This window comes from Rutilus rutilus (assembly GCF_951802725.1).
Source record: "Rutilus rutilus genome assembly, chromosome: 13".
NCBI lineage: Eukaryota > Metazoa > Chordata > Actinopteri > Cypriniformes > Leuciscidae > Rutilus > Rutilus rutilus.
The window spans coordinates 6262422-6276320 of NC_140218.1; the positions used below are offsets into that span (position 1 = coordinate 6262422).

The 13899-nt window shown below is 41.7% G+C and overlaps 2 protein-coding genes across 4 annotated transcripts in view; both read left to right on the forward strand.

Moving 5' to 3' along the window:
• The window catches only part of LOC311302623 (E3 ubiquitin-protein ligase TRIM21-like), a 183590-nt gene that overhangs the window by 41290 nt on the left and 128401 nt on the right, over positions 1-13899 (forward strand). The window lies entirely within an intron of this gene.
• The window catches only part of LOC311302622 (E3 ubiquitin-protein ligase TRIM39-like), a 32131-nt gene that overhangs the window by 13139 nt on the left and 5093 nt on the right, over positions 1-13899 (forward strand). For all 3 annotated transcript variants that reach the window (XM_084428618.1, XM_084428620.1, XM_084428619.1), the window contains exon 5: positions 6136-6274. In XM_084428618.1, coding sequence (XP_084284744.1) covers positions 6136-6274 — 139 coding nt within the window. The remainder of the gene's footprint in view (positions 1-6135; positions 6275-13899) is intronic.

Genomic DNA, 13899 nt, shown 5'->3' on the forward strand with positions numbered 1-13899 from the left:
GACACAGAAGTTAATGGTCTTGAATTTACGATGGCAGTAACTTCTGCCATAAAAGTTGTTGAAACTTCATGTGAAAGTCTAGCAGATCCAAGTTTGAGAAGCATGGCATCAAGAATATGACGAGACACTCCAATCATTCTCTCCCAACTACCTCCCATGTGTGAGGAATCTGGCGGATTGAACAACCAAGTACAACCTTGCTCTGCAGAGGTAGCTTTCTACAGGTTTGTTGGCATGCATAGAACCAACCTGTAGTTCTTTGCTGGCCCCTATGAAGTTTGTCCCACAATCAGACCTCAGTTGTTTCACAGGTCCTCTGATTGCAAAGAATCGTCTAAGGGCATTGATAAAACTAGATGTATCAAGTGATTCAATAATTTCAATGTGAATAGCTCGTATACTCATACACATGAAAATGACTGCCCAGCGCTTGCTATTACTCTGTCCTCCACGTGTTCTTCTGGCAGTGACAGACCATGGACCGAACACATCTAGACCTACATAAGTGAACGGAGGATCGGTGCTCAAGCGATCGACTGGTAAGTCTGCCATCTTCTGCTCTTCAGACCTACCCCGTAACTTACGACAAACTCTTTCATGGTAATATCTTATGAGTCGAGAAGCAACGTGGTGTTTACCTGGAATTATAATTTGATGAGCCTCATTTGATGGAATTTGTGCTTTCGACAATCTTCCTCCAACTCGAAGTATTCCTTGAGCATCAATAAATGGACAAAGTTTGACAAGGGGACTTCGTTTATTAACAGGTTTTCCCTTTCTGATGCTCTGCATTTCCTCTGGATAGGTCTCAATTTGAACAGCAAGAATGATTTTAGTCATTTAGCACTCAAAGGTTCCTTACACATATGCCAGCCATGGCAGGAACCCTGATTGACTTTTTGAGAAGGAATGAGCTATATGTGAGAGTCGTGCTACAGCTCTTGAAGCTGACGTCCAGCTTGAAAACCTTTCAAAACGTGCACTTCCAAGGCGTGGAGAAAGTTTGGTTATACATGTCATTACCTCAGGTCGCAATTCTGCATCAGATTCAGGATGGATGAGGTCAAAGGCTTCCACAACTGGTTGGCAGGTTTGTGACAGGAATCTTGGCCCAGTAAGCCATGCAGAGACAGTAAGCTGGTTTGCTGAAACGGCTCTTGTCCCACAGTCGGCTGGGTTAAGATCAGTTTGAACATGGTGCCACTGATGTTTCTGAGTTGAACGTCTAATTCGTTGCACTCGGTTATTAACATATACAAAGAAGCATTTTGATTAATTGAATATGTAACCAAGAACCACCTTGCTGTCGGTATAGAATTTCATGTTCTTCAGTTCCAGGTCCAGCTCTTCAGAGATTACTTCTGCTATTTCCACTGCGAGAACAGCAGCGCATAATTCAAGTCTGGGAATGGTTAGGTCAGGTTTTGGCGCCAGTTTTGTTTTACCAAAGATGAACCCAACTTCAGTCTGTCCATGAGCATCTGTAACCTTTACATAGCCAACAGCGGCAATGGCTTTAGTTGATGCATCACAGAATATACAAACTTCTCTTTCCTGAGCTTGTGAATAAGGAATTGATGTGTATATTCTTGGAATCTTCACCTCTTTCAGATGTTGTAGAGAAGTACACCATTTCCGCCATTCCTCGAACTTGTGATCAGGAAGAGGTGCATCCCAATCGCAGATGTCACTGGTCAGATCTCTTAGAATTTTTCGACCTTGAACACTCACAGGAGCAGCAAACCCAAGCGGGTCGAACAGGCTATTTATAGCAGATAACACACCACGTAGAGTATATGGCTTTTCAGCATCAACCACATGAGAAGTGAGTGTATCTGCGACAAGGTCCCATTTTAGGCCTAGACTTCTCTGCACGGTGTAAAGGTCTTGGCCAACATCAAGATCCTGTAAGCCCTTGGCAAGATCTGCAGCAGGAAAGGCTTTCATTACCTCCAGTTTATTGGATGCAATTTTATGCAACTTAAGATTGGATTGGGCCAACATCTCTTGAGCTGATTTCAGCACGCTGACAGCTTCCTCCACTATGGGGAATGATTTGAGGCCATCATCCACATAAAAGTGTCTTTCTACAAACTTTCTCACCTCTTTTCCAAACTCTCTTTCCCCCTCCATGGCTGTCCTTTTCAGACCATAAATGGCCACGGCAGGTGAGGGGCAGTTGCCAAACACATGAACTCTTATGCGATACTCCATGATCTCACCATCAAGTTGGTGGTTATGGAACCACAAGAAACGGAGGTAGTTGCGATGATCCTCTTTCACAAGGAAACTATGAAACATCTGCTTGATGTCTGTCATCACCGCAACTGGCTCAGTTCTGAAGCGCATGAGGACTCCAAGCAAGCTATTATTAAGGTCTGGACCTCGAAGGAGAACATCATTCAACGACACGCCATTGAACCGTGCACTTGAATCGAACACGATTCTAATTTGCCCAGGTTTTTGAGGGTGGTAGACTCCAAAACTTGGTAAGTACCAACATTCCTTATCTCTGTCAATGGGAGGTGCTACTTCAGCATGATTGTTTTCAAAAATCTTTTCCATGAAATCTATAAAATGATCCTTCATCTCTGTGTTCTTCTTCAGAGTGCGACTGAGTGACAGGAGTCGAGTCAAAGCATGCTGTCTGTTGTTGGGTAAGTGTTGTCTTGGTGTGCGAAATGGCAGAGGAGCTACCCAACTGTTTGCACCATCTTTGCAGAATTCCTGATTCATGATCTCTAAGAAGAGTTCATCCTCAAATGAAGCAGCAAGCTTATAGTCATTGTCCGCCTGACTGAAAATCAGTTTGCCCACATCGGTGTGTGTTGATATGACAGGAGACTTGTTTTGTTCACCTGACAACCGTACTTTCATGTAGATGCTGTTCTCACATGGTGTCAGGTAACTAGGACGTCCGTTCCAGAGGAGGTTAGTTTTATAAGAACAAACAGTGGGTCTATGAACACCATTAAGACAAACGTTACCAATTATAACCCATCCTAAGTCCAAACGTTGAGCAAAGGGTTCATTGTGATGACCATTGCACTGACCTCGTACCTTATGCACACAAATGATATCTCTGCCAAGCAACAAGAGAATCTCTGCATCATGGTCAAGGGGTGAAATCTTGTCAGCTACAGCTTTAAGATGGGTATAGCTGTGTGCAGCTTCTGGAGTTGGGATTTCATCCCTGTTGTTAGGAATTAAGTCACATTCGGTGAGAGTTGGTAGTGATAAGCGGACTTCTCCATCTGCCGACTCCACAATGAAACCACTTGCTCTCCTCCCTGCAGCATCTGCCGTTCCAGAGCAAGTCTTAAGTGTATATGGACAAGCAGCGCCTTGGATTTTAAAAACATTGAAGAAAGCTGATCTAGCCAGCGACACATTACTCTGGTCATCCAATAGCACATACATTCTTACTTTCTTTTCGGAATGACCCTTTGGATAGACATTTACAAGACAGATTTTAGAGCAGGATTTACCATTGAGTCCTCCTCCACACACTTCAGTACATATGGAGGTAGTGGCAACTGCTGCACTTTCACTTTGCTCCCCACCATGATCATCCACTGGTGTAGAAGAATCTTCCATAATCCAAGGTGCTGGTCCTGCATGAAGATGTGTCGATCACTATTACATTCCTCACAATGCACTACAGCTCTACAGTCCTTTGCTTGATGGGCTCTTGAAGAACAACATCTAAAGCATATAAAATGCTGTGACAAAAAACGCTTTCGTTCTACTAGGGGTTTACTTCTGAAAGCTCTACACTTTTTTAGAGAATGAGGTCTTTTGTGAAGAGGGCCTTGTTTATCTGGATCCTCATTTAAGTGCTCTAGAGAGAATTTTCCAGAGTTTTCTACCTCTGTTCTGTTCACTGAGAAGGAGGCCTTCGATTTCCATACTTTGGTGAGATGTTGCTTCTCAACTCTGAAAGGGCCAGTGCTGGGAGTGTAGAGGAAAAAACTGGGATCATTCCACATCTCTGCCTGTTGAGAGACAAAGTCGGCAAAAAACGAAAAAGGAGGATATGAAACACAATGCTCTCTTTTGTAGTAAGACCCCTTACTCATCCATTGCTCTTGAATGCTGTGAGGTAATTTCTCTAAAATTGGATTTATTCCTCTCGCTGTGTCAAGAAAGTTGAGCCCAGGGAGATAACCTTCTTTCTTTGCTGCTAATATTTCAAAAAGTAAGTCACTGAGCTCTTGCAGCTTCTTGCTGTCTTTGATTGAAAGTTTGGGGAAATCGTGAAGTCTGGAGAACAGGAAAGCTTCAATGGCTTCAGGAGAACCATAACTTCTGTCAAGCCTCTGCCAGACCATATCCAGGCCCGCAGCTGGATTATTTACATGAACAGCTCTGATACGTTTGACATGCTGTAGTGACTCCCCACCAATCCACTTGATTATGAAATCTAACTCTTCACTAGGTTTGAGATTCAACCCCTCTACTGCATTGTTGAAGCTGGATTTCCATGACAGATAACTGGCAGGTTGATCATCAAACACTTTAAGTCCCGTAGTAATAAGATCTCTACGTGTTAAATAAGCAGCCAGTTCTGAAACATCTGTGAAATTAACTTTTGCTGTGCTTGGAGGCTGACTGACAAAGTCTGCATGATGCTGTGAGTAATGATTGGGGCTATACACACCTGCAGGTTGAGGATGATTCTCGTCTACAGGAGCAAAGTGATTTCGGACATATTCTCCAGTATGTTCGATGGACTGGTGGATTGATGAAGCATGACCTTCTCCCTTTTCAGATTCACCCCTTTCTGATTTAACAAATGCCTCAAACACTTCAGCTTCTGCTGAGGCAGCCTCAGCCTCACACTCTTCCTTCAGAGCATTTAACGTAGCTTCAATGCGTGCTTTCTCAACTTGCATCTCAATCTCTCGTTTTGCGAAAGCTGCTCTTTTACGTGCTCCCTCTGCTTTGGCACGGGCTTGTGCAGCCGCTATGCTGCTTGTAGACTTGCTTGATCTTCGCGAAGAGGATGATGCAGCACATTCTGACCTAACCTCTAGGTCTTCTGGATCGACACTTATGGAATTGGAATTCGACATTTTTGCTGAGAGAAGACGATGTATCTCCAGTTCACATTAGATCCTGAAGTATGGTGTCTTTTTACTTTACTGTCCTCACTATGTGTACTGATACATAGCTATGCAGCAAGCTTAACACTCCTCTAAAAAGTACCCAAGACAGAGCTGACTTGAATTTCATTTAATGGAAACGGTGTAAAACTGCAAAAAACAACAATAGAAATACATTAACTTTACAAGACACTTTGAGCATAAACATCTTCTAAAACATCCCTTCTAAACATAGATAGCATAGCATACATAATAGCATAGACAACATTCATAGTTAAATTTGTACACACATCTAACATATTCAAATACAACACTACGTTATATGACAAAACACCAAAGAACTTTCATAACATTGATTTTAGAAAACGGTTACAGACAATGCCTTTTCAAGGGTAAAGCATGAATGGAAATGGAATTCATCCGTGTGCTCTCTCAAATGCCTGATAACAAAATGGCTGAACAGCACATGCTCTACTTAAATAGAGGCACATTGCCTCTAGGGGTCGCTAAATTGCAAACTGCAGCAGGGAACAGCATACTCTCCCTCCACAGTAAGCAAAGTATTTCTAAACTTTCTAACTTGTAGCTTTTGGTCTATTTCTCTGGACTTGAGACCATTGTACCAATCACACTGAAACATTTAAAATGATACCAAACATGACTGTCAATTCACTTGCATTGACAGAACATTGTATTTTTCATGTAATCATTCTGATTGAACTGAGTGAAGGGAAGAATGGGTGAAGAGAAGGGATAAATTGTGAAGGAAGGACAAGAGTGAAAGAAGCTTTCCCACATATTCACTGTGAGGGGTGTGGAGACGGATGCCGGCATGTGTTTGTTTCTTGTGCTTGAGGGTACGTTTACACGACAGCGATATGCTGAAAATGGAGAAGTTTTTCCTTTGAGTTTTCTTCGACACCGTCAAAACGATCCTCATTCACACAGATCTGCAAAAACAACTAAAAACCCTGTATTCTGCTGCCAGGCCATGATCATATTTAACAGTCTTCTCTCTCTCCTGCTGTAGATGTGCTCATCCCTGAACACTCGTCCACACACCAAGAACTGTACTGAGATCAGGACTGACTCTGGTGTGAATGTGAACTCTCTGAAAAGAGCTCTGACTGAACTGAAGAAAACTCTAGATGAGACACTCACTCAAACTGGTATGTTAATATCAAATACAGTGTATAGATTTTTTTGTTATTAACTTAGAAATTACGTTTTTCAAAGAATATTATGGGTTGAATAAAAAGTTGCTGATCACACAATTATTTTGTCTCAGTCTGCAAAAGATCACACTGTTTGAAAAATATAATCATAACATAACTTAAACTTGCCATGTTAGCATTAGACTGGTATGATAAAATCACTTACTAAACGTAGAGTATGTAAAGTTATATCCAAACTTTACCATAACCAGTTATTACAGTATTACTTTAACTTTAGAGACATGTAAGTGATATGATGTACAATAACTATTCATGAACAAACACTAATACAAATCACTGTAAAAATTGTAACATGCTATTTAAAAAAAATACTATTTTAATGTAACAATATTACACATGATATTTTTGAGTAGTTCTCTTACGAGAGGTCTCTCGTACTGCGTAATATATTACGCTAGGGGAAAACCTCTTTTCCGTGAGATATTGAAGCCAAAAATGATCCTTAATTTTGTAATTATGTAAAACGCGTTGCGGCAGCATGCAGACATAGGCGAGACGGCTCGCGCGCCCATTGGCTGCCCTGCGGCAACTGCAGCAGCCTATCGAGACAGGCCCCTTGTGACGTCAGATCCAATGAGGGCGCTTCGCGCCCACTGCGTCACGTCCTGCCGAAACGGGCGTGGCTTGGGCCCATAAATATAGCTTGACAGGCTGTGAAATCTGATTTTTCATCTCTTCAGCGAAGCTCACGCATTGCTGGATCCCGAGAGGAAGAAGCCGCGCCGTCAGAAAAAGCCTTCTGTGGGACGAGCCTTTGCATCTGAAGCCGCTGGTCGACAACTCGCCACCTTCAGTCGCCATTCCTGCTACGCTATCCGGCGTATTATATCCTTTCCTCTGCTATTGTGTGTTCGCCGCTACGACACACTCTTCTAAAAGAGAAATTTCCTACGAGGCGTTGTTTCAAATGCCTCGCACACTCCCACTCTCTCTCTCCCTCTGTTCGAGCCGCGCAAGCTGCGCCGTTCACAAGGGATGTCAGAATCGGACGGTCACGGGGCTAGTTTTCTTTACGTTACAAGAAAGCTACCCCGCCCTTGCGCCCCGTTCGCGCGCGTCACTCACCGGTGAAAGGAGAAAAGAGAGTGTTTTATTCCCGCCGAGGCCGGACCAACCTCCATTTCTCACACATTTCTCAGTCCCCTCTTAAGTTAAGGCGACTGGAAATATCAATATTGCAGCAAATGAGCCTGTTATAATACATGCACGCCTGCAAACAAACGCCGTCACAAGACATGATGACACTCTCTGGCTATTCGCCTATTACGACCCCTCTTCCCGCTCTCTCTCTCTTTGCTTGAGCCGCGCAGACTGCGCCGTTCACAAGAGATGTCAGAGCGGACGGTCACGAGCAATGTTCAGCACCCCGCGTGCCTCACTCACCGGCGAAGGGAGGAGAGAGAGTGTTTTTAGTCCCGCCGAGGCCGGACCAACCTCTAATTCTCACACATTTCTCAGTCCCCTCTTAAGTTCAGGCGGCTGGAAATGTTAATATTGCAGTAAACAAGCCTTTTATAATACACGCACGCCTGCAAACAAACGCCGACACAAAACATGACGCTCTCTTATATGCTCGCGCTAACTGAAAGCTTATGTGTTTTCCCCCGTGCCAGAGACCGGTGTTCGAATCCTGGCTCTGACGGCAGATAAAAATTATGCCGTTAGCTTCTCCGAGCTCGCGGCCAGCTTTCTTACATACAGAAAGCGAACCCGCCTCTCGCACATAATGGTGCTCGAGTATTTATTAGCGTCTAAACATACTAGCCTTCAAAGCATTTCACTCTGTCAGTCCCCTTTAACCCTCTGGGCTTCTTCGGTCAAAAATGACCGAAAACGTATACATTTTGAATTTATTTAAATGTTTTGCTTCATCGGAATGGGATGACACTTGGTGACTTTTGTTGTATTAGCTATGTGAACACACAAAAAAATCATGGACATGATTCGGATATGTTAAAGGGTCGTAAAAAAAATAGTCACACTTAGCTTCCTCCCGGTCAAAAATGACCGACATAGGAAATGAATGGGAAATGCGAAAAAATACGAAAACTCAGAGAAACTTTTGGTGGTACAAACTACAAATCAGCCACTGTGCAGAAAAAAAGTGCACAGCAATGAAGGGGTGACACTCTAAAACATCAAGAGTGCAAATAAGACACCCTCCCCCCCCCCCACACACACACACCCACACACACACACAGAGAAATTAACTGGTAAGACTGAAACAGCAAATTTTGCTCCAAACTATATAAAAATTATATACTCATAATAACTCCAAAACTATAGCAAGGAGAGTCAAAAGGTAGGTATCGTTTGAAAGAACTCTTTTTAAATTTTTTGAAAATATAAATTACATTACATTTGGACATTGTCCTGCAGAGACACTGCGGATAAAAGACAATATATATATATATATAATTTTATTATGATTTTGCATATCTTTCTTATTTGTCATGGTATAACTCAGGAAGGAAATAAGGTAGGAGGAAAATTCTTTTTTAGTGAAGTCCCCCTACATGTTAGCTGCATCTGAATAAAAAATAATAATTTTTGGACAAAGGAATCAAAAGTTACAGCATTTGTAAAAGAGATAGCCTTTTTGTACAGTCTTTGACACCCCCTCATGGGCAATTTTTTCTCCATGAAGAATATCTTGTCATAAAAGCAATAGATCATGTTAATTTTGGGCTCATTTTAATTGTAATAATATGCTGTAAAAAATGAAGTGCCATTTTCAATGATCTGTGAATGTTTCATGAGCTGTATGATGTTTTTGACACATTGCAGTACATTATTTTATAGATTATGAAAAAAAAGAAATTCTATTTATCAGCAAATAACTCAGCAATACTTAGGAGTTTTTCAAAGTGGATACATTCACTGTAAAGTTCAGACTCTAAGCTTTCAAATGACATCAACTTTGTGTTAATCAAGGCAAGATTTTTGAAAAATATGGTAATGAATATTTTCGCAGCTAGGTGGCGCCTGCTGGCGGTACACTCGGTTTTAGAGGGATTACTCAGCACTCGTTAGGAGTTAATAAATGTAATTAGATGCATTAAAAAGCTGAGATCCTAAGCTTTAAAATGATATATAATTTGTGCTGTTCCATTCAGTGGTTGCTTAGTAATTTTTTTTTTTTTTTCCGAATGGGAATAAAAAAAAATATATAAAAAAAAAAGCTATAGGCAGCCTATAGGCGGTTATAGGACATGACACATATTTATTAGTGCTGTCAATCGATTAAAAACTTTAACTAGATTAATCACAAATTTTTTCTGTGATTAATCGCAATTAATCGCAATAAAAAAAGAAATGTTTTTGTACGTTTTTAATATATTTTATAATGTAATAATTTCACAGTTAATCAAATTAATGTAGAAACAACATAAAGACAGTATATTTTAAATACTTGTTTAATGGCATCTTTTTATGAATGAAGGCCAGTATTACTGATATTAATACAGCTACTGATTTTTTTTCTTTTTCACATTTATTAGGCTTCAAAAATATAACAGTTTTTAATTTAAGTGAACTTAAAACAATGCTAACATAAACCCATAATAAATGTCATATTTATTCGTGCCCTTCCTGTCTTAACAGTTAGGAAATATACAGAAATTTAATAAAGTTATCAAAGTTATATGCAGTCTGCACTGCTTAAACTATAAATTAAATAGTTAATCCTTATTAAAGCTACAAAAGTTATTTAGTCAACAGCAGTGAGTCATTTTCTCTGTTCCCTTTGTTCTTTAACTTTACTGACAGGAAGCTTTATTGGCTGCTGTCCCTTTAAGAGCAGACACACACACACACACACACACACGCGGATCTCACCGTTTATATACTGTCTATGGATCTCACACGCGCCTCATTCTCTCGCAACTCTTTGTTCATTTTAGACATTATATAAATCATTTAAGACTGCTCTTATGAGGATAATCGACAAAACGGACATTTTGGGATTGTTATTGTTATTGTTAGTTCAAGCGCGAAAGAGAACTGGATTCTGGCGCCCTGTCTATGTGTGTGTGTGTGTGTCACATAAGGACATTCACAGACAGCGCATTATTTTGTCTTGCCGCGCTTGAAATGTTTAAAAGCATTTAAATGAATAAGAGCGTGATCATAAAATGTAAAGCTAGCCAACGGATGGCAGAAAAGACGGATGCTGCGTTAATTGCGTTAAATATTTTAACACGTTAAACCAGACAAAAATTAATCGCATGCGTTAACGCGTTAACGTTGACAGCACTAATATTTATATATTTTAAAGCCACTAGATGGCGCTCTTCTCACTTGAATTTTTTATTTTTTTTAGGCCTGCACTCTATTTTGATGTGAAATGTTGCATTTATTGAAAAACAAGTAATAAAAACTCAGTGAGTGTTTTAGCGCAATTTTCTCACGTCATGGGATCACAACACTAAGAGATAGTAAATGAAAGAGAAAATAAGTTGCTCGAGAATATAACTTTCTCTTGAAATTCAAATGAACTTTCTGAAATCAGATCAGCAATGGATAATAAAAAAGGCACAATCACTTGACTAGTTGAACATCATTTTTTTTATTAGCTCATTATTTTTTACATCTTGTGTTCACTCAATATCCTCGATTTTCTCTGTATCAGCTTCCTTTTCTGCTTTGTCCTCTTCAGATTCTTCCTTCTTTTCTGCTTGACTATTGGCTTGTGACTTTGTAAACTCTTCTTCTGCTTTCGAGATATTTGCCAAAACATCCTCTGAAAGCCACGAGTCATCGTAGAAATCAGATACGCCTGATGAGGAAGCCGTTGGTGTGGATGTCGCCATCTTTTGTCGCTTTGCTGAACGTTCTTCCATTTATTTTGCAACAACCTCTTGTCGATTTCTTGCCGTAATTCAATGGAATTAATTGTGCTCATGACTCTTGTGAATACCTTCCTTACGTATTTCTGTGGAACAATAGTTTTATAGGTGAAAAGGCAATATTTTTCTTATTTCCCTTCATATAAAGTTTTAATTAATTTTTGAAGCATAAAGGAAATATTTTCGATCAATTCTTTTTTTCTAATATTATTGTAAATTTTAGAAGCTATCGATTGCAATTTGTTTCAACTCGATAGCTATTATGGTTGCCGAGAAATTAGCAAAAAAACAGAATTTTTTCTGGAATTTCCAGGAAATCCAAAATCTTTTCCTGGATTTTTTTTGTGCGTTCCCGAGATTAGACCTTCCTTAACATAATGCCGAAAACCCGCAGTCTCTAGGTGGTCTGGTTGAGGAGTAGATAGAAGTGCAAGATTGGTGCGCACAGAACAGAACAGAAATCATGAGTTGTTAATCGCAATTTTGTCCGGTGGAAAATTGCGCAAAAAAATAAATAAAAAAATATATATTAATTCTAATGGAAAAAATAGCTCATAAAAATTATATAATTAATGCAAAGTATCATAAAAAACTCTAAAAATTCTAAATAATAATCAGAAAATATTATAGAACAAAAATATATTTGATTGGTTATCCTGGGAAAAAATAAAGTTAAATTTTAAGGCTTCGTCCGTTTTTGACCGGGAGGAAGCTAAGTGTGACCCATTTACGAAGAAGCCCAGAGGGTTAAAGGCGACTGCAGATGTAAATTTTGCAGCCAACGAACGCGTTGTACAACCCGCTCGCCTGGACCCAAACACCGTTTCTATGGCAACTCAGAGAAATCTCATAGAGTACAATTCTGGTCATCCGGCTCACGCCGATGGTGTCTACGATGGTGTTCAAGTCCCGCTGCGGCCAGACTTTCAACAAAACCTCTCGCTCGTTCAGTTCCAGAAAATGCGACTGTTCCAGTGTACTTAGCAGAAAACAAGCCGGTTACACAGCCCGTTTGCCTGCAAACAAACGCCGTTTTTACAGCGACCCAGATAAATCTCATAAAGAGTGTATTTTCTGGTATTCTGGCCACGGCCGATGGTGTTATGAGTGTAGTAAAAATGCCCACAGCCCAGTGCTCATTCCTACACACAAGCACAGCCCGCCACACAGGGCTCGCACACATAAAATCGACTCATGTCGATTGTGCATTAAACGTAGTGAATGTGCCCACGACCCAGTGCCCACAAACACTACACACTGCATGTCTCACGGTTTCTGTAAAAACGAAACCAACACACATACAGTCTGTTCAAGCAGACAGTGTTTTCAGTGTAGTAAATGTGCCCGCTGTCCCGCGCCCACATTCACTCACAGACATGACAAGCCCTACGGGGCTCGCCCCGCTCGCTCTCTCTCAGCAAACCGCTATAGGAGAGTCGAGTGTGGGCAGACTGCCCGCTGTCATCAGCGCGCCCCCCGCCTCGAACACTGCAAGCACGGCGTCTATGTTACAGCATACCGAAGCTCTCCGTCGCCACCATGTTGTGACCAGAGCCCAGATCTCATTCAACCCCTAGCTATTCATGCAAGTGCATGGGCAGAGCTCCCCAGGGTATCAGAATGGGTGCTGAAACTTATAAAGAGAGGCTATTCGCTACAGTTCGCTCGACCCCTCGCCGTTACGCGAGAAGCGAAACTACGGTGAAAAGGGAAGTAGCACATCTACTTCGAGCCGAAATTGCGAAACTGTTGAGCAAAGGGGCCATAGAGCCTTTATCTCAAGCTCAGAGCGAAGGGGGCCTATACAGCAGATATTTTCCGTATATATGGTACCGAAAAAAGACGGGGGTCTCAGACCCATTCTAGATCTAAGACAGCTGAACAAAGTGCTTTTGAAACGCCGGTTCAGAATGCTCACAACCAGGAAAATCCTCTCGCAAATTCGCCAAGGGGACTGGTTTATGTTAATAGATCTGAAGGACGCATATTTCCAAATACAAATAGCGTCACGTCACAGGCGATTTTTGAGATTCGCCTTCGAGGGCCAGGCATATCAATACACAGTCCTGCCGTTTGGCCTGTCCCTAGCACCTCGTACATTCACGATGTAAACTGAAACTTCGGGGCATGCGTGTTTTGAATTACTTGGATGATTGGCTGATTCTAGCTCGATCACACTCAGAGCTCATAGTACACAGGACCATATTGCTCGAACATCTCGAGAATCTAGGTCTCAAAGTCAATTGGGCGAAGAGTTCACTGTCTAGAATATCTTTTCTGGGCACAGAACTGGACTCGCTGTCTATGACAGCACAGCTATCGCCACGGCGCAGACTGGACATTCAGCGCGTGACGGAATCCTTCCGCTGCGGCACTATAGTCCCGCTCAGACAGTTTCAGAAAATGCTGGGTCTCATGGCCTCAGCGTCATCTGTACTCCAGTTGGGCCTGCTTCGCACGCGCCCACTGCAGTTCTGGCTAAAAGCGCGAGTACCGCGCCGAGCTTGGACTTCCGGTCTGTTCCGCCTCAAGGTCGATCAGAAATGCATCTCAGCTCTGAAACCTTGGAGAGAGACCGATTGGTACCGGTCAGGTGTAAGCCTGGGGACTTCCTCGAGTGTGAAGGTGGTGTCTACGGACGCCTCCACCTCGGGATGGGGAGCGCTGCTCAAGGGCAGACCGTTCTTCGGCCAGTGGTCAGAACGGGAAAAG